Source organism: Echeneis naucrates, chromosome 17 (genome assembly GCF_900963305.1).
Source record: "Echeneis naucrates chromosome 17, fEcheNa1.1, whole genome shotgun sequence".
Taxonomy (NCBI): domain Eukaryota; kingdom Metazoa; phylum Chordata; class Actinopteri; order Carangiformes; family Echeneidae; genus Echeneis; species Echeneis naucrates.
The window spans coordinates 19,066,705-19,087,978 of record NC_042527.1 but is presented as its reverse complement, the minus strand read 5'-3'; the positions used below and the strand labels follow the sequence as shown (position 1 = coordinate 19,087,978).

The following is a 21,274-nucleotide window of genomic DNA, read 5'->3' as shown; positions in this document are numbered from 1 at the left end:
AGCGTGCTCGGTGCATGCCCTTCCTGGACGAAATAATCTTCTCTGCTCTGCAGTCAAAGTAATGGGCATACACTGAATTGTACTCATGCTGTCCAAATCAAATCAATTTCAGTATCTGCAAAACCAAGCGGGAAAGATAAGACTCCAGTACATGCAGCCCTCCGGAGCGTGGTAAAGACCGTCCTTACCTGACTGTGATGGTCAATATACTGACACTTTTGGCCGAGTGAGATAGGAGGAGAAAAGGTGGAAGAGAAGACGGGTTCCTGGGGATGTAGAGGTGGATGGATAAGCGGATAAAAGGAAAGGGAAGGCGGAAATGGATGAGCATGCAGATGATGGGAGGATAAAAGATGGCTTCAAAAGAAGAGAAGTCCATTTGGGGCAAAAACTGGGAACAGAACTGACTGTCGAGCTAATCTGACATCTCTGTAAACAACTACGGTACTTTATGATGTAAACTTCATTAATTCAAATCTGTTTTTGAGACACACATGCACAGCATATCCATTTGTTACTGTTCCTTTAAGAAACAACAAAATATTAATGATGAGGGGAACTTAAGATCATTAATAGCTGCTAAGATTAAAACCAATGGTGTTAGTAAATAAAGCAGCAAACTGCAAAAGCGTTTGTATCTCAAAGCCTAAAGGTGCATTAAGAAGTTTTTATCTTCTCACACTTTTCAAAAAGCTTCTCCAGATGAAATAAACCGTTCTTAATTAGGAATTTTTATTTTACAGTTCCAGTCATTTTCTCTGATTCACTAAATCTATAATGAATAAATACTGTATGAGGAGCATTCACATCTAAAGAGTCAGGTTTTAAATTAAAAATGAAACCACAAATGTCCTGAAAAATAAATACGAGGAAGCCAAAAATGTTGGCCGCCTTTTCGAATTTGCTCAGAATTTCTGACATTTGACTGCAAATGTCTGATGCAAATGTCAATCTGATTTGTAAAGTTAGTTATGGAAGCTTGTGGTGATTTTTGCTCTCAAGCCAAAAAAAAAAAAAAAAAAATCAATTGGAAAAAACTAAATTAGATAGAAAGACCTGAATACAACTACGTTGTTCTTTAATTGTTTAAAATCTGGCTATTATGGTTTGATCTTTAATGTCTGGATTAACTTGAATCCAAATTATTGTAAAACTGAAACCAATTATTTAATGCTCCTTTAAGATGTAAAAGCAAAAAGCGGCAGCCAAATTCCCAGCTAACATCCTGCTGCATGACAGCCAGAAGTTTCGCAGGAAGCAGAAGCAGCCTCACGCGGCGTAAAAACACAACTGTGATTGGACGACGACGCTGATTGGCTCAGCCAAAGGGTCTTACCCACAGCTGTTCAGACACAGACACAGCAGAGTAGTCCTGAACGACCACCCCTTCCTCCTGGGGGGGTTAAAAACAGGGGAAGTGCTCGGTCAGAGGGATGGGGGGGCGGTGGGGGCAGCCATTGTTGCTTTAATGGGTTTAGGGGTGAGACTGCCTGGAGGATTTACCACCCTGGGTTTAAGCAGGCAGTGCTGCCCGACAGAATACTAATGTGAAGTAGAATCCCGGAATGGGATGTTGTTTGAGGTTTGAGGTGCCGCAATTAATTTAATTTAAAGTCAAATATGTTTTTAAAGTCATGATCTTTTTAGCTTCGGGCCTCATAAGAGAGTAAAACTGATTCCCAACTCTGAATGCTGCTAAAGCTACGAGCAGGCCGCCCCACATGTTTGGGGTTTTTTCTTTTTTGTGTGTGTGTTTTACAGTCTATGAAGGCTGCATGCTGCTGGATCTGGACCACTGCGCTCAAACAACAGATGGACTAAATGGGGAAATGAAAGGAACACTTTACTAAAAGAGCAGAGGACGAGAGCTGGCATGGCAACCTCGAAGGGTGGGGGATGAAATGGGGCACTGCTGTTTAATTTGTTCAGCCATTACTGAAATATCACACTTTTATTCTAGACACATAAAAATCTTATAACACAAGCAGAGCAAAGAGTACAGGCTGAATTAGAATTAATACTGGCTGTTAATATGGAAAAAAAAAAAAAACTAGAGCTGCAGAGATTAAAAAATAAATAAAATAAATAAAACCGAGCAAGCATCACAAACTAACAGCTCTTTTTATTTTAGACATAAATATAACTGATAGAAGCTGAGAGCAGGAACTTGTTTTGATGACACAGATGACACATTCATGAGCAAACATAGTTTTGTTGACTGATTTAGAAAGCGACATCATTCTGTTGGGGAGGCAGCAGCGGCCCAGTCAGTTCAAAGTTTCAAACGGTGATTAGATGAAAGGCAGAAAAAAAGAACCTGAACATTCGTATTGATCATCAAGAACACAATCTACATTACAAAACTCACTTCATATCTAAAGAGTATTATTTACTTTTAAAAGATGCCACCACTGTGAGTTAACAGTGTGTGAAGGCTGGCGGTTTTTACAGATGATGATGAGACTGACCTTCTTCTGGCACGTCTGCTCCGTCTCCCATAACTGAGTTTGTTGCTCGGTGGCCGCCACTTTAACCACTTCCTGTTTCTTGTTGATCCTGTTCCTCCAGTCTTCCTCCCCGCTCTTCTTCAGCAGTGCCACTCTGACATAAAACGGACAAAATTCAAAATAAGTTGATCCGTTCTTAAGAAAACAAATCCTGTTTGCGTATTTCTTATATGCATCCACATATTTTTGATACACGGCACCAATATCATTTTTACAGAGAAGCTATTGAAGTACTGTTTTTATTTTAGTTTTTGCAAGGATCATTCTTCATTTTCCAATTTTTATTTTTGTTAAACTGAGAGAAAAAAGCTCTCATGTTTCCCCTCAGGGCGATTTTTAATTTCTCCAAACTCACGGCAAAAAAAAGAATTTCAAAAACTGACTTGCCTCTCAGGGCTTGTTTTCCCAATTAAAAAAACAGCACGACACCATAGAGTCTATTTCAAACCAAATGTAAAGCTACTTGCTTCTGTTATGACCGATTAAATCTGCTGTAAAACTGATGTTTTAACAAACAGTTCTGCGAATCAGCTGCAAAACTACAAACATCTCTGGCCAAGTTCAACATCAGTCAGATCTATTTTCAATTAATTAAAACTGGTGTTTCAAAATAGTAAAAATATCAAAGTTAACTGTTGACAGAAACGTTTCATTTGGTCAGTTGCCTACCAAAAAAAGAAAAGAATCAGATAAAAGTGGTTTAAGACGCTTTTTTTTAAAACATCTCCATTATTTTGAAAGAAAAAGAAAAAAAAAATCCTTCAGGGGTGAAAAACCAGGTCAGATTTCTGCTCCAGAAACCAGCAAACGTGACTGCTGGAAGCCGGCCTCCGCAGACTGTGTGAGCTGATAACGGATGGCTGAGGGAGGGAAAAAGAGAAAGTGTGTCATCGTCTCGGCTGTTCGATTGTGGACAGGGCAGAAATGAGGGCGTTACGAGGAATCTGCTAAACCTCGGAGGATTTCTTCGGCCCGCACAGCTCTGCGCCGGCTGCGGGGAGAAACACAACGATGCTAAAAATGAAAATCGCTCACCTTCAAAAGACGTAAAGGTTTGGAACGAACCCGGCCTGATTCTGTCTGTGAATTTATCAGGCCCGGGCTTTTAACCAACCCAGCAGAAAATCCATGGCGGCGTCTGATCTTTGCTGACAGCGCGGTTTTCACCTTGGAAAGCTTCTCTGATTGGATTTGGGAATGGCGTCCAACTTCGCTCAGGTTTAAGTTCACTGAGCCTTGATTTTATTTTTACGATAACATCTGAGACCCAGTTACAGTTTGAGTAACAGATTTTACCTGTGAGCGTTTTCTGATAGTGTCAGCGACTCTTTTTCAAACAGATGGGAAAACTTTGTGCAGTATTTATTTTATACCTCATTTTAGGTCTGCGTCGTGTCATTTTGTTGAAATAATGTTTTTCTTTCATTCAAATGAATCACGTGTGTTAATTCAGGGGCTCTCACCTCTCCTTGATAGACATCTGTTTGGTGGACATGCTGTCGGACAGCTGCTCTCCGGACTCCGTGGGGGACAGCAGATCCCCGGATTGGACGCTGTGGTCCAGGGGCAGGGACTGGGACTTGACCAGGCCTTGGGGGAAGGACTGGGGTTTGGGTGGTGTCTGCGGAGGTACCTGGGGTTTGGGCTGAGCCTGAGGGGCCGACTGCGGGTAGGGCTTCGGGAGAGGCTGGACGAATCCCTGAGGTTTGGGCTGAGTCTGAAGGGACTGGGTGAAAGATTTGGGATAGGTCGGTGGGGGCTGGGAGGACTGGGAGGACTGGGAGTACGGCTGGGGGCTGATGAAGCACGGAGGTTTGGGCTGGGTTGGAGGAGGCTGCTGAGCGAAGGGTTTAGGAAGAGTCTGAGGAGGCTGGATGACAGTCTGCTGCTGCGGCTGGCTGCTCGACACGTGAGACACCGTCCTGGATGACACTTTAGCGATCAATGGCTTCAGTGGCGCAGGATGATCCAGCAACTCTGAAATGAACGGATACAGTATACAGTCAGAATTACAGGCTGACATGATGCAAACATGATCAGACCTCTGGTAGCACATCAACACAAGCAACCAATGGCTTTTTTTTTTTTTTTTCTTGTGTTGCAACAGACCCTAACTGACTCAGATCGAAATTATTGTTCAGCACCAAATAACATGAGTTTTGCTCGATTGATTCAACAGCTCTGTGCGGTTACATGGATATTTTCAGTTATACAGCTAACTTCAGGAGCTCCTGGGTGCAGGACCTAAACATGTAAGGTGTTCCAGTCTAGTGGGGACAAAACCACATGGGTCAATTATCAAGTCCTGAAAACAACATCAGACAAACCAGCCAAAGAAAAAAGTAACTGTTGTTGGAAATAAAGGATATATATGTATTATAAAGTCTAGAAGCGGCAGGCGGAAACAGTTCATCAGTTATTTAGACGTCAGCGGGCCTCTGTCACCTTCAGGGATGTTTGAGATTTCTGAGTTGGAGCCTGCTGAAACCAAATTATTCTTTCCAACAAAGTCACCACGATGCCTTTCAGAGAGAAGTATCTGTTTGATAAATCACACTGACGGAGACACACAGAAAATCAGTTTAAATATCCAAACCTGTGTTATAACGCAGCCATTTTGAATTTAGTATGTAGGAGCATGCTTAAATAGGCAGATCACTGTATTCATTACAAAATACAAAAAAAAAAAAAGATTAAACTTGTGAAATTAAAATCTGTTTGCTGCTAAGGTGTCTTTTTGAAGTCTTTTTAATAACGACACCACGTAGACAAATAGCTGGACATGTTTGCCCTACTTGGGACAAAAAGCAGTAAGCATAAGACTTCCGTCTTTGCTCAGTGTCAGGGCCGAGGGCGACAAGTCCTCAGAGAAGACCTCATGACCTCGTGACACCACAGTATAAAAGTCTGAACTTTAAATGAGAGAACATGAGAGCACGGCCTGCAGACACGGCTTCCATTGTGTCCTTTCTGTCCTCTACCTGCTTCACAGAAGTGCCGGCACAATTGTTCTGCACCCTCTGACTGAGTGCTTTCATCTCTCCGTCATACTGTACAGTTTGTGTGCATGATGCGTGAGAAAAAGACCACCCCTGGACACCATCTGCATTAGGTCAGGTCCATTTACACTGTGTGCACAGCAGACCCATAGACGTAATGTGGTGCAAGGGGACCACAGCCCCTTTTTAAAGGCCGTGACAACAGACGTGCACAGTTCGACCTAGAAAAAAAAAAAAGGTCTTTGGGGTCTGTTAGCTGACAAAACAGCATGTCAGGAGTGGGCTTCCTCGTTCTAGACAAAGGCAGCCACGAGGCAAATGCATGGAGAAATATGCTAATTAGATGCAGCCTCAGACGTCTCTCTCTCTCTCTCTCTGTACGAGCCAAATCAAACACCCCCAGCTGGGACCGGTGTGAGTAGACAGCAGAGAGCAGCCATGCATGGGAGCATGCTGCATAAGACAATGAGGATAATGAGAACAGCCCCATCCCAAGACGTCGCTTCCTCTTTTTCTGTCACTCCCTGTCTACTCTCTCTTCTTCTGCTCTGATTTTCACGCCCCTCTCTGTTCCCATATCCTTTTATTATTCCTGTCCACCTCTTCTGTGCCCCCCCCCCCGCTCCCCACCTACCTGAGATGCCTGCCTGGCCCCGGACGCTGCTCCTCTCCTTCTCCTGAGTGGATGAGCTGGGAGCTGCTGCAGGCTGTCTCAGGTGGCCTCCTCTTCCTCCTCCCTCGGCTCTCTCTCTGCTCTCCTGGGAATCTCCGTCTGTGGATCTCCAGCTGGGCAGCGGCTCCGAGTCGCCCCTCCACAGAGAGGACTCGGCGGCGTGTTGAGGCTGGGGATGCTGTTGCTGCTGCCTGCCGTCCCTGTCGGGGGAGTGTGGCTTCCCCTTAACGCTGCCGCCTTGGCTCTCCTCTGTGGCTCCTCCCTGCTGTCTCTCCCCAACCTCCACCTCTCGCCGCTCTATCCAGCCCTCCTCCACAGCCTCCCCTCGCACTCTGTGGACAGAGGAGGAGGTGGGAGCACGGCTCTCAGAGAGGGGAGGGGAGGAGTTGAGCTCGGGCTTGGGGTGGCCGGGGTCTCCGCTCTGGGTCGTGGAGAAATACCTCAGCGCCCTCTCCTGGTGGCTGCTCGAGCTGCTGGGAGCCTGTTGTTGGGCAGGGAGGAAGGGGACGGCGGTGGACTTCCCTGGATGGAGACTGCCGTCATCTCCAGCGCCGCTGTTCCCTGGCGTCACGGTTACCTTGGTGATGGAGGCCTGGGAGGTGACTGCTGCCACAGATCGAATCAGGGACGCCGACAACGGCTCCAGTTTGATCTCGCTTCCATTTCTCAGCTGCAGGAACAGCAGGAGTCGTGTCAGGAAGGACACGAAGGGGTCGATATCATCCAGCAACAGATAAAACAAGGCTGAGCTAAACAAGTTCGAAATTCATACATCACATGGATGTTAGAGGATGTTAGAAGATGCAGCAATCAAACAATAAAACTAATTTTGATATGTGACAGATCCCTCCAGCTACCTTAACAGTGGTCTACTGTCGACCCATTCCTACTTGCAATTCAAGGTCTTTTACTGACCCTCCACATTTCTGCTCACAATCAATATCAAGGCCAAATCCATCCACACACTCATTCCCCTGGTAAGCACATTTTTTTTTTAGTTTATTCAATTTCAGAGGAGGCCTGAATAAAAGCAGCATGCACAATTTGCAGTCAGAGAGCCAATGCTTGTTATGAAGCACAGCAATCACGTCGCAGAAGCAGCCACCATTACAGAATGAGCTGCAGAGAGTAATCAGACGACCACATCATCTAACCCCTGACAGATCAACAGCACACATTTCATCATTTTCCCCAACATCATCAAGGTCATCATTAAAAGCTGCCGCTGTCATTCCCGTACGGGTCGCCAGAGAGTCCTTGATGTGCTCAATCAATGAAACAATCACAAGCTCTGCACAGGCAGCAGGGGTCTTACATGTTCTCCCCGACTGTCTAAGTTGTCGTTAGGTGCTGCGGAGGTTACAGGTGGTTCAGCTTCCTGTGTGGACACCAGTGATGGACTATGGTTATCTGCTGCTGGAGCAGGAGCTGATATTTTGATATTCTGTGTCTTAAGGCATCACGTTTGGGTTTGAGTCCAGGGAAAGTAGCACAAAAGGAAATTTTGATTCATGCTTATTATTATGGGAAAAAGGAACAAACAGCTGCACAGAGATCATCCCTCATCCATTCACAAATCAACAAAAGGAAACCGGTTCAATCACTGCACTGAGTGGAAGTGACCTGGAAGGGACTCCTCTGCAGCTTCAGGACTTTTCTGAGATGATGACAGGTATTATTTCCTGTTCATTTCTGCTCTTCGCTGCTCCACCTCTACAGATGTGTCTTTCTTTAGAACTTCCTTAGAACTAGAACTAGACCTTTTTAATAAAGTAAAACTCTTACCTGCTCCACTTCTCCTTGTGTGATGGGCTGGGTTTGAAAACGGGCGTTCACCCGGCGCTGACGGGTGTCCCCTCGGGTCCCTTCAGCGGTCTTGCCTGTAGAGTGAGCGAGGCGGTTGAAGAGCGCCATCTTCTCAGCCAAGCTGAGCGTGGACAGGTCGGGCTCGTCTGGGACCGGCGCCTGGCCTTCTCCTTCCATCACAGCACCGGGAACTGGAGCCGGTCTCTGGCGTTCCTGGGGCTCCTGCTTCTGATCCTGCACTGCTGCGCCTGGCTGATGGGAGGCCTGAATGCTGAGGGGACAGCGTTTGTGTGAGTTTATGTCTGAAAGTCAGCAATAAACATGTAAGGAAAACATGTTTTTACAACAAGTTTTTACTTGTGATAAGTGAAGAAAGCAAGAAAAATGAAACGCAGATGTGTTTTTTTTGGCTGTTTCTCCCAGACATAATTGAACCCAAATTAAACACCAATATAAGATTGACTTTTTTTACTATTTCTTAATCTCAACTCCTCAAAGGAAGCCTTTCTTTAATTTAGAATCCAATTTACATTCAACTTAAATATTCAGCTCTACTTGTTCTTTCAAAGAAAAAACGTAACCGTTCCTACAACTGAGCAGGCATGTAAATACCAGCCGGCTAAATAATTCTGTTGCTGTTCTTATCAGATCAGCGCACATATGACAGATAATCATATAATGCCCTCAGATGTGTGCAGGGTTATGATGATCTCCAGTGTGCTAAGTTAAATCTGGGTTGGTAAACAAACTGCAGGACACGGGACCTCAAACATGCAGCGGGGCGGGCGGCTTTAACTGGCTCAACCTCTGACCTTTCCATGAGATATGTGACCCGTTTCCTCACTGGACACATCAGCGACCGGTGCGTGGGAAACGCTGCGAGAAGAAAACGCTCGGAAACTGGACATGAAAGTTACTGAATGGGCTGTTGTGTAAACACCAGCTTCCTTCCCCTATAAGGTGCACACAGCTGAGAAGCAGCACATGCGTGGGCAGATTGAGTAAAGTCAGCCAGATGAGCCGTACTGCACTGTGACCACAAGAGGGAGATGGAGAGTAAAATGCCTCTGTGGCACAATAACGTCATCCAAAACCAGAACATGAGAGAAACTGACCGGCCCTGGTTTGATTCAGCTGCTCTGCCTTGAAAACATCAAGAACAGGAGCCAGCTTGATGTATTTCAGACAAAATGTCATGATATCATGCAAGTAAATGCAAGTTTCTTGTGTTTAATCAAAATAAATTTTTCTCCGTGGTTGAATGAGGAGAGATTTGTTTTTATTTTTAATTTTTTTGCTTAAATTGCAAAATCTAATGTAATTGTAAAGGAACTCAGCTTGTCATCGTTCATTCATTAAACTCAGACTTAAGAGCTTCCTCCCTGTGAATGTTTTTGTTTCTTCACAAAATGAAAATTCATTAAATTCTTATCACCCCATCCGTGTTAATGTGTAAACCCACAACTGTCCTTCCAAAGCTTTCATCGACTTTCACAATCGGAGGTGCAGCACAACCACAAAAATCATACAGATGCAAAGCAGCCCAGGCCCGTAGTACCTGATTCTAGTCACACTGGTGTTGGGGACGCAAGTTACAGTACTGTGAGTGCCCACAGGATGGGATGATGTGGTAGGATCACTTTAAAGTTGGAGGACAAAGGGGGGAAACAAATGGAGACAAACAGAAATATAGATCATTCAAGACAGAGACAAATACAGTCAAGGAAAAAATAAGGAGAGGAGCTGATTGAAAGAGCAAAAAGATAAAAATGGATAGAGATGACAGAAATATTTTCAACGTATGGGACCGACCTTGAAGCATTGACCACCTCCCTGTTGGTGACGGGTTGTGTGTGTGATCGGTCTTGAACTCGTCTCAGACGTCTTTCTACGGCGGCATTTCGGGAGCGCGGTTTGGGAACGCCGCCTTCCGATGTCCTCTCCAGCTCCTGGAGGAAGATGTCAGGACTGTTTAATACAGCTGAGGCTGTGACAGAAAAGTGTGCAGAAACACAAAAGTATCCACTTCAACATCTGTGAAAAAAGCCAATAGGCATCTGAAATTACACAGCCACCCGGGTCTGCTGCTAACCTGCATGCAACTTCATCTTTTGGTATTGAGTTTATGAAATTTAAGACATTATCAATCGAAAAATATATGGCATGACTTCATTGTATAAACGGACAAGTACCCTGAAGAGAGACCTCTTGGCAGCCACGCTCATCTTAGCTCTCTCATCAAGCTTCTCCTCGTCTACTGAAAAACAGAGGATTTAGTTACACGGCATCAACTGTGATCAAGCTAGGGTGACCACATTTCCAGCAAAATATCAAATGTTTTTGTTTATGAAACAACAAAAAATTGGTATTATATATTTTGCTGACATTTTAGGAACTGTTGATTTTATTTTAGTTTTACAGTTAGCAGCTAGCCGCCTCAAAATGCCAAAATAAGAACACCACAAGATGCTAGCTTTCTGTAAAAAAAATAAAAGTCAGGAAATGTAGATATCCAGGTCACCCCAACATAGTGTCACAGACATTTTTTCGTATATATTTATTGAAAAGAATTATGCATGTATACAGTGCATGAATGGAACGGACTGAATCTACCTTCGACATCTTGCAGATGCGATGGGCTGAGACGAGACCTGAAGAAGACGTAAATGCATCAAGCGTCAGTATTTAGAATCCATGCTTTTAATTTGATGAACCACCAGATATGATGATGATATGAAAGACAACCTAAAACCATGCCCTGCCGCTCGAAGCAGTGAATTATTGACTGAAAATAAAATGATTCTGAGGAGCTCCTGCAGACTCTTCGGTACCTATCGGACTCCATACGCTCTGCGGAGGTGATGGGCTGGGTCCTGAACCTCTCCGACATGCGACTGTCTCCTGGAGTGATGTAGCGCCGAGGCCTCCGAGCAGCCCTGTCTCGATCGCTGCTGCTAGCTGGATCTACCTCCATTGCTGAGAGATCTACTTTAGTCGTCTCGCTTTTGGAGAGGCGGGTCAATTAGGATGGATTGACGAAGACAGCAAAAAGGAGAGCACAAGTAAAAAAAAAAAAAAAAAGAAGTTATTAATGATTGATTTTGATAGATTTACAGTTTATCTGAAACTCCACTCATATTAGGCCTCACACACTGAGCACAACCCAACTGAGATGAGCCGTTACCAAAGTTAACATGCAGCGGGAGACAATACGCCTTGAATCATTTCATGCCTCAGGATTATTTTCTTGTATCTTTATTGGATTACGTGTTTGCAGCGACTCACTGATGCAGAGTTAGACAGTTATTTAGAAATGCCACACTGAGCCCATGCCAATGGACCTACAACTCGGGTTTCCGGTTGGCATTTTCCAGATAAGAGTGTCGCAGCTGTGCCACTGACACCCGGGTGTCCAAGGTGCCCATGTCGCCGTTGGCCATCCCTGAAGCCAGAGCGGCCCTGGACTTCTCCATTCGGTACATGGCAGAGTGCGGGCTCACGCCTATATCTGACATGGAGCGGGTTCGTGTTTTGTGTTTAGGCCCCCCGCTCGTCTCTGTGCTTCTGTGTTTGGCTTGTGGCAAAGACGAGCCCTTCTGGAGATAGCCGGACGGGTCCGACTTCAGGTGCGCTGATGGATCCTGCTGCTGCCTCTGGGGCTCGAACTCTTCGCCTGACTGGGTGTCTTGTTTTCTGGGGAGGTCTTGATGCTGACTTCGAGGCTCTTGTCTTTGGAGCTCAGACTCCTGCTGTCTTTGAGGTTCTTGTGGCTGTGTCAAGTGATCGTACTGATGCTGCTGCTGAGCATCGTGCTGTTGAATTTGAGCGCTGTGTTGTCTCCTTCTGGGTTCATGATGGTGCTGTGGTGGGGGCTCTTGATGGGACGTGGGCTCTGAGGGTTGATGCTGCCTGGGCTGTGGGCGCACAGATGACTGAGGGGGCTGCACAGATCTAACCCCTCTTTCCTCTTGGCTGTTATGGCTTTCTCTTATCTTCTCCACATTTCTCTCCCTCCCCCTTTCCCTTCCCCTCTCCCTTCCTCTCTCTCTTGCTCTCTCCCAATCCCAGTCTTCCTCGCATCGACTTCTCCTCCTCTGTTCTGGGCTGTAGTTTTGCCAGTCCATATCTTCATGCCGGCCTCTGTGAATGTCGTCCACACTCCTTTCCCTTCGGCGGATCTGTGAAGGTAACACGGCTTTCCTGCTCTTTAGCAGACCTTCCGTGTTGGCCTGCTCCTTCAGGGCCTGCCTGGCCTCTAATCTCGCCTCCTTGTGGGTGGCGTAGATTTGGTCGGCACTCACTCTCCGTCGTGGTTGTACCTCGGGAGGTCCAGGATGTTTGGCAGCGGCTGCTGGGGCAGGCACAGCCAAATAGGGTTGAGAGTCCACTGCGGGTCCAGATTGTTGGTACTCGGGGGCGGAGGAAGGGAAGGCTGTCTGGCCGTGCGCAGGATGGTTGCCCGGGCTGGGCTGAGGCTGGTGAACAGTCATCTGTTGTGTGGGCTCTGACTGCTGTGGTGTAAACTGAGCAGTGCTGCCCTGAGCACGATGTCTGTTAGCCTGGTGTGTGTCTGGACTCCAGTTAGGGGGCCTCTGGACAGTTTCATCCCTTGACAACCGTTCCCTTACTCGAATTCTTGGGAAAAGGAATGGATAAGGATTTGTTCAGTTAAAAAGCTACGACACTTTCCAAACTCAAAGTGATTCTCAAGGTGAAGATGTATACCAAACAGGGAAATCACAATGTTTCAGTGGTGTATCAAAATAACTGGCTGACAGAAACTGGAATTACCCACTAAAATCTAATTTAACAACTAATCTATGGACGTTGCTCCAAGCCACGATTACTAAACCTATTGCAAAAAGGCATATGGCATGAGAATATCACGGGACCAACTTGAACCCCTAAATCCTACACAAGGACTTCAACAAGGTCGAGTAGCTGCATTGACTGGTTTTAAATTTTAGTCTTACCTCAAACAGCTTTCTCTCTCTCTCTGAGGTCTCTGTGCCAAAAAAAAAGTAAGCCAAACTATTTTCATCTACAACTTCTGACCTTTGGTAGCTAATGGCTGTGCTAATCTTATTGTGGACCACTAAGCCAAACATAATTGATGGGCCTCTGCTTTATCTGACACGGAATGAAGGACTTAAAACAGTGCTCTCCTTACATGAGTACACACTAATACTAGTGAGCATAAGCAGCTGATAAGACCACAAATGCAGTCAGTGCCAATAAAACAGACATACATACCAAAAGTAATCAGAATGTCCTCATTGGGGACTTGAAAAAAAAAAGTTTTGATAATATTTTGCAAACAGGACATGTACCAATTAAACCAATCAAGCTTTATCAACATTTCCTAAAAAGATTTTTCTGCCTAAAATATCCCTAACTCTCTGGACACAGACCATCCACAAGGCAACCATGCATGTTTCTGGTCCAGAAATATATGTATATCCAGGGATCTAAGTTCAAGACTATGCAGTTAAATCCTGAAGGTAATCCGTTTCTGTCTACAATCTTCTCAGCACAAAACCATATCAGGTGATTAAAGGCGCTTTTAAGAGGAAAAGCAGTCCTTATGCAACGACATTGTCAAAATCACTGACATGGTACAAGGCTGTGGAGGTGTAATTTCATCGGGGTTAACAGGCCACAATCTGAGTCGCCTGGAGGGAGGGGGGGGGTTGTCAGCGCACTCTCAGCTGACAAGTGCTGAGTCAGTGAGTGGGCCAGGGTCTGAAGCTGACTAATGTTGTCACCCCATCAATTCCAGTTCACTAACACCACTCATCTGCAGATAAAACCCAGGCCACACACAGTCACACTCATTTAACAGATGAGTTAAATGAGTGATGACGAAACTGTGCTTTTTACAGAGTTTATGGGGTGTGATTGGAGTTAGGAGGCGGGTGAATCATGAAGAGGATAAGTACTTTGGCCCCCCCCCCCCCCCCCCCTTTTTTTTTTTTTTTCTCGGCGATAGATCCCCTAATGGTTAAGAGGTCAAAAGGATGGTTGGTGTCTAAAACACCAAAACATATCATGGTCCAAAAATCAAAGGGCAGCACTGCAGCTGAAGGTTTGTGGATGTGAAGATTCATTCTGAAGTCACTGACTACATTTAGCAGAGCTGTCAAACCACCATCTCTTGATTTTTACCCAAAGTGATTCTAAAAATGGCAAAAAACGGAAAGTAATAATAGCAAATTGTGAACTTCAGCTGCCCCAGAAAGAAAAAAAAAAAGACAAAAACAATTATATTTAGCAAATTGTATGCTGTTAAACTGTGAGAGTAAGTTAGACATGAGATTGTCAGTTGAAAAATGAAAATCAACTGTTAAGAGGGACACTTCTAAATGACACCAATTAAAATGGGATTTATTATTGAATTAAATATAAGAATGAGCTTATTTGTAGGACGGAGTTAGCTGTTTGTCCACCAGGAATGTGTTTCTGTAAGTGCTGGCTAATTACTTTTCCTTTTTTATAGTTCCCTGCACCAAAATTAAGACAGAGCGAATCAAGATTTCTCAATTTTGTAAGACATACACTGTAATATTTCAAATAATTGATCGACTTTAATTTATTTTCCACCCAAGAATAAGTCCTGAAAAAGAGTAAGAAAGAAAAAGGTTCAGTTGCATAAAAATAGTTATGAGAGCTGCCAGCTAAAAACACATGCACCCAGTGGACGGGGAAGTTTTGGACAAGTCTTCACACTGATGACATCCCGACAGGACGGTACCTTGAAGGCAAGCTGAAGACTGTGTGAGTGTCACTCTCTGAGTCTGTGCTGAGACACCAGTCGCTCTTTGACAGTGCAGCCAGGCTACAGGATGATGTGATGACAGAGTCAAACCCTGAGGGAAACTTCTGATCAAGGATCAAATCAAATTGACTCACGCTGATCAGCTCAGATGAAGACAGCGGTCTTTGGAGGCTCTGTTTTAAAAATCGTCCCTTTTGACGCCAGCTGTGGTTATTCTAAAATGCTGCAGATGTATTTTTGGTGCCACGTCTTTTCATTATTCATAAATACAAACAGAAGAACCAAGTTGCTGCTCGATCAGACTTATCTCTCAGGACAAGCAGGGAAATCATATCCCCTGTAAAACACCGAGCCTGCTGTCCCAGATCAACCCTCCGTATGAAACTGGAGCAGCATGACAGGGCTGGAACCGAAGTCTAGAAGGATCTTGACCCTGACATGGTTGCGACAGCAGCAGGCTCGCTCCCGCAGCAGCGCAGTCCATGACTCAAACTGCAGTGCTTAGCATATTTGCTTCAGTTCATTTTTCTTGGATGGTTTTCCACACACAAACGCACACGCACACGCACACACACACACACACACACACACACACACACACAGGTATCTACATATATATAAATAGGTATCTATGAGCAGCAGGTGGATTGGTGCAGATATCACAGGGTCAACTGGGGTTTATGTGGTTTGAATTCTTTTGGACTGAAAGTTCAGAGAGATTTTATTTACAGCTCTATACACAGAGGAGTTTAATAATCTCTGATTATAACGTACTGTACATCTAGAATAAATCGCAAAAACCAGGATATAAGTATGTGTTTTCTTGATTGTTGTGCCATGTTCTGTTGTTGTGCTATGGGAAGTTTACTCTGAATCATCAGCATTCGTCCAATGAAACACTATTCTGTGGACTTTCTCTCTTCCATTTAAAAGCTGAGCTGCTGGTTAGTGTGAACTCACCCCTGTCTGCTGAGGATGCTCTGGGCCTGCTGCTCTATGAATAAATCCCCAGGTGAGATGCCATAGCGGGTGGAGGGCAGGGAGGCCCGGCGGGCGGTGCGTGGCGAGTTGGGCACGGCTGCGATGCTGTAGTCCCTGGTGGAGGCGGGGCTTAGCTCCTGGTGGGGAGCATCCTGGTGGAGTTGCTGGGGCAGATGCAGCTCCTGTGTTCTGGCTCTCCAAGCGGCTGAGCGCTCTTGAGCCCCTCCACGCCGGTAGTTCTCCATGTTCATCGCCCTTTCCCGCTCTGAAAATCTGCTTGGCCTGTCTTGCGTAGGAGGAGGAGGAGGAGCTTGGTTCGTGTGGGCAGGGCTTGTGTTAACCGGTGCAGGATCTGGATGAGTCCTCATGTAAACCCTGCCCACCCCAGAGCGGTACGGCACCCTGGGCTCCGGTCCCGCTTCCCCCACTTCCTGCCTATCATTGTCTCGCCTGGCTGCCGCCTGTCGACCAGAGGTCTCAGGGTCTCGGCGGGACCGGTAGCGTGGTGTGTAATCGACGTCGGCCTCCTGATCCAGGAGGATGCCATAGCGTTCTGACAGCTGGCGGCGGCGCTCAGCTTTGTAGCGAGCGATGCGTTCAGCCTTGGAGCTGAGGCTGGAGGGGTCCGCAGGGCCAGAGGCGGGGCTGGAGAGCGTCAATGGGTCAACGTAAACCAACGTTGGGTCTGGACGGCTGCTGCCAACTCCTCCTTTGACCTGAGGAGCTCTGTCTGGAGATGACACCTGCTTCTGGGGTGCATCCAAATCCTCTCGGCCGTAGTGCCTCACTGTGGTAGATAACAGGGATACTTAATACTTATTGAGAACATTCATATGCAACCTATACTTATGCCAAATTCATGCCACTTTCAAGCTAATGTAACTATCAGTATCTGACTTTTAAATCCTGCAACATCAACCGACATTAATGACATGTTTTTCAAAGCTAATGTGCCTCAAAAGGTAGAACACATCACAGAAATTGATTTCAATAACTGATTTTGCAAAATGCAACAAGATGCGAAAACTGTTAGACTCAAGTGTGTAATTCATAAACCTCAAAGTGTCGGCCGCTGAGCAACAAGAAGCAATCTGCTGCTCAGCGCTGAAAGTAAGTGTTACAGAAAGTTAATGGTTCTCTTTAGAATATAACATGTTTCAGTGTCAATCCAGCGCGACCAAAAGCATCACCATGTATTGCTGCAGTGCATCATGCCATGCTTACCCATCACACAAGGCTCACAGGGGTCTGAGGCGCGGGTGTACCGCGGCGGATCCTCCTCCAACATCCTGTTGGCTACCAGACCTCCAGGCACCAGAGCAGGGGGGGCGTCACTTTCAATCCCCTCCAGGCGCCGGGCTATCCTCTCCTTCCTGCAGAGACAGAAAGGACGAGGGTTCATGGGTCTTTATATATGAACAAGCGAAGATTCAGCATCATGACTCCTGAATATACCTGTTCATCTCCAAATCCTTTGTGACTCCTCCCTCAAAGTACTTTTTCAAATCTGCAACTGATCAGGAAATGCTAGTTAGTTAGTATCATTAAATTAACTAACTAGTTGTGACTGTTTTGAGTTGTCACGTGTGTTGAATGAATACACACCCTTGGGAAGGGCCACCAGAAGTTTGGCATCTGTATCTGAAACACTCTTGACCAAGGCGGTCTTGTCACCCAAGGAGAAGTCGGTCTGAAAACTGAAAGCACACAACAGAAATCTGCCATCAACAAGTAAATCACCTTATTCAGCCAAAGCGTTGACACTTAAGACAGCAGGACCTGTAAAATGTAGAAGCTGAAAATTTTTGCAACTGGACAGAGAAGAAGTCAAATTAAATGCACGTTGTGGATAAACAGCCGCTAGATTCTGATCTGAGCTGTCACTCTTTTCTTTAAGAGACGATCGGAGCTCAGCTGTTGTCACTTCCATCAGGATCGAGCTGAGGAATTAGGTCATCTAGCCCCGACTTCGAGCCAAGAGGAAAGCGAGAATCACATTTTTTTAGCATCAACAGGCACACAAGCTCATGTATCTGTATAGGTATACACACACACATATTAGGACTGAATGTTGTACAAAAAAAAAATAATTATTATTATGAATTATTTTCATTGAAGCAGATTTAAAAATTATGATACGTGCAGTTTTGCTTTTTGTTTTTTTGTATGAATGCATCAATAAGTTTCTGTTTATCAGTGACCAGCACAGTTTAAAGCTCCTGTATACTTACTGCATACACTTTAAGGGCTGCTCATTACGCAGCTGATTGTTATTCCATCATTTTAAACTTTTTATTCAAAACAGGGAACACACATTATTGCTCCAATGACCAGAGGAGACTTTATTGGAAATCTGGTGTTGGTCCACAGCAGTCCTGAAGGACGTGCAATGGCTCTAAGTCCAAGTGAACAAAAAAGTGTCTTAGGATAAGCTGTTCCAGACATCTCCAGCTTTTAATGCTTACTGTGCATGATAAGCTAAAGCTCTCTTGTGAACCTATATCCTCACATATATCCCCATCTTGATGACAGAGCAGAAGAAAGCAGAGGAAATGCTCTTAGAAAATACTTTCTGCAGTTCCGCAGAACTCTCAACAAACTCTTTGTCCTCACCTTAAGGCTTCTGTTGGAAACGAGGCTGAGTTGCAAAGTTTGGCAGGAGATTTGGATCCAAATCCTAAGTGGGAAAAGAATGAAATGCAATAAATAACATATGTTATTACTCCACCTTTATATCTGTGATCAGTATTTTTGTGCTGGAACTTGTCAAAGCAAAATGTGACTTTCTGCTGTAACTGTAACATTTTGATAAAGCGTCAGCAACATATTGTTATTAATCTGAACACCTGTCAGGAACCTTCTAGTGATTTATTGGTTTGATTCCCACTAAAGAAACTTTACATGGTGTTTCACAAACAAGGACAGACTTTACTACTCTAATGAGAGAAACATTATTCACAAACTCTTTTATGAACCCTAGAAAACTGAACTATCAGTGATGGTTTTAATGTTTTGTCATTGTCATTGCAACTGGAAGGTTATATCAGAGAAGTGGCTTTTAAACTCCAGCAATGTGCTGTTGAGTTCTGAAACCGCATTAGGAGTCACGGGTCAAAAGAAGAAAGTTGCCCAGAAAGTTCCCGTCCAGCTGACAGTCCACCTTCTGACTGTTGTTGTAAAGTTGTGTTCCAGTTCAGGAGACAGATCCCGTTTCAGCTGCAGACGCCTCCGGAACACCAAACATTATGTGGCAATAGGAACTTTTGGCAGGAGAGAAAATATGAATGTGAAGACTCGTGATGTGACGCAAAGTCCTTAAACTCTTACTTGAAAGTTCAGTGAAATTGAAGGCGTGTTTTGACCTGACAGAGCCCAAGTCAGACTTAGACTTTAAGGGAGGCCAGAGATTGGAGTTTTTCCACAACCGCTGCAAGATGGCAGTCTATTTTCATACATTCAGTCAATTCATGGCAAAACCTTTACAGCATTATTTCCTTTCAAATCCACAAACACTCAAGGTTTGCAAAGCCTGTGGGATTCTTGTGGAGGTGTGTGCCCATGTGTGTGTCTGACTGTCTGAATGCGACTTCACAAGTCTGTTTCCTTCGATGGAAAGCCCCCAGTGCAACAGGACAGTCTGGCTTTCCTTGGAAACGTCTGCCGGTTGTCAACAAAGCAGGCGGCACAAGGCTGAGGGCTGGGCGATGCCAGAGAGCAGCTTAGGCTGCCAATGGTCCCAAAGTGAGCGTGGCAAGGAGAGGGATTTTCTATAAATATTCAGAGGTGGAAAATAGACTCCCTCAGTTGACTGGGCCCTCGCTCGCACACAATCTGCGTGGAGTGGCTGCTCCACCTCGATATGGCCTGTGATGTCTGTAAAGGGCAATCCGTGTAAAGAGGAAACAGCAAAAAGCAGAACGGAGAGCGCAGAGCGACACCCACCTGTTGAAAATACATCAGCAAAAGAGTGTAGTGCCACACATGCTGCATTCATCCAAAGCAGCCTGTGTGCCAACATTCATGCCCACAGTAACAGAAACACATTTAGACACTCTGCACCTGCTCATGATAACGCAAAATTGTCATGAATCCTTGTTTTAGCCGGGCCAACAAAAAGGAAGGAAGCCAGGAAACATCACACACTCTTCATATTATTGCCAAGCTGAATCCCCGGCCTACTGTTTTACTGACATCCATCCAACTCTGTTTCAGTAAGTAAAGAGCTGAATTTCATTCTTCCCCTCGTCCAGGCCTTACCTGGGCCGCAGGGCTGCATGAGGTTCACGTGGTAACTAGAGATCCACGGGTTTCGAAACATGTTTAAGGAGGCGAACAGCAGAGCGCCTTTCTGCAAGACCCCCCTCCAGTCAAAGCGGTGGACGGGCGGCAACAGTGGCGGCGGTGGAGGCGAGGGCTGCTACCGGTAAGCAGACGGTCAGGGATGAAGGTGGTGACGCGACCATGCACACACACATGCACACACACATGCGCGCACAGACACACACACACACACACACACAGCCAGAGTGACTGCCCAGGCTACATGGCAAACTACAGACTGGCTGTCATACAGTATGTGTGTGTCAATGTGCTTGTCCATGTGTGTGTGTGTGTGTGTGTGTACATGCAAGAGAACGAGCGAGTGAGAGAGAGAGAGAGAGAGAGAGAGAGAGAGAGAGAGAGAGAGAGAGAGAGAGGGAGAGACAGCACAGCAGGGTGTTAAAGCAGCTCAGAGCCCTAATCAGATTACAGGCAGAAATTAGCCTTGATGATAAAAAACTCTGCAGCAGGATTGGAGGAGGGTGCCGGCAGGACTACAGGGGGTGGTGAGGGGGTCCGAGGCTTGGGGAAGTCAGATGGTGTCCTTAAGGCACACATCAGGCACACTTCAGCCAAGATGGCTGGATGCCATCAAACTGCAACCAGAAATTGCATCAATTCTAAAAAAGACTAGATTGCTGAATCTCCCTCATTCTGTTCTCGAATACAGCTGGATCTCACAGTACAGTGGACTTCTGGAAATAAGACGTCCATGCTGTGATGCCAGATGAGCCAGAATGAAAGGCTTTATGACGCTGTCAGATGTGAGTATGACAGGACTTTTCTGCCATATTCTAATCCTTTCTCATGAGCTGCTACGACTTTCAACAATATTGAGTTTTGGGGTTTGTTGTTTGATGGGACTGGCCTTTATTTCAGTCCTCATGTTTTTCCCTTTCTGTCTCACTGTCATGCGCCATCTTCTCAAACTCTAAAACGAACACGCTTCACGTGAGAAAATTCAAATGAGCTGACGCTGCTTCAGACGAAAGTTGGTGCAGACATAATTACACAGAGTGAGTTCAGGCCAAATCTAATCTAAGACACACAAATAGGCCCTTGTGCGGGTCATCATATCAGATAAGTATGTGAGACAAGTATTCAAATCTCAGAAGAGAACAGAGAAGCCTGGAGGTTACATTAGTGTCCAATACCCACAATGTCACACTATTAATCATTGACAAACTACTCCAAACCCTTTTAGCAAGATAAA

The 21,274-nt window shown here is 45.4% G+C and overlaps 1 protein-coding gene across 1 annotated transcript in view; it reads right to left on the bottom strand.

The window, feature by feature from the left end:
* The window catches only part of LOC115057678 (supervillin-like), a 30,257-nt gene extending 10,006 nt beyond the window's left edge, over positions 1-20,251 (bottom strand). Inside the window, exons 1-20 of the mRNA XM_029524865.1 lie at positions 19,999-20,251; positions 18,355-18,418; positions 17,347-17,438; positions 17,197-17,254; positions 16,966-17,114; positions 15,721-16,528; positions 14,737-14,820; positions 12,038-12,620; positions 11,331-11,989; positions 10,817-10,987; positions 10,599-10,636; positions 10,178-10,242; positions 9,798-9,934; positions 9,544-9,624; positions 7,965-8,256; positions 7,495-7,557; positions 6,141-6,849; positions 3,971-4,484; positions 2,469-2,601; positions 1,337-1,393 (exon numbers count right to left, since the gene is read on the bottom strand). Of these exons, the coding sequence (XP_029380725.1) occupies positions 1,337-1,393; positions 2,469-2,601; positions 3,971-4,484; positions 6,141-6,849; positions 7,495-7,557; positions 7,965-8,256; positions 9,544-9,624; positions 9,798-9,934; positions 10,178-10,242; positions 10,599-10,636; positions 10,817-10,987; positions 11,331-11,989; positions 12,038-12,620; positions 14,737-14,820; positions 15,721-16,528; positions 16,966-17,114; positions 17,197-17,254; positions 17,347-17,438; positions 18,355-18,418; positions 19,999-20,059 (4,818 nt within the window). The 5' untranslated portion in view covers positions 20,060-20,251. The remainder of the gene's footprint in view (positions 1-1,336; positions 1,394-2,468; positions 2,602-3,970; positions 4,485-6,140; positions 6,850-7,494; positions 7,558-7,964; positions 8,257-9,543; positions 9,625-9,797; positions 9,935-10,177; positions 10,243-10,598; positions 10,637-10,816; positions 10,988-11,330; positions 11,990-12,037; positions 12,621-14,736; positions 14,821-15,720; positions 16,529-16,965; positions 17,115-17,196; positions 17,255-17,346; positions 17,439-18,354; positions 18,419-19,998) is intronic.
* Positions 20,252-21,274: the final 1,023 nt, after the last annotated feature.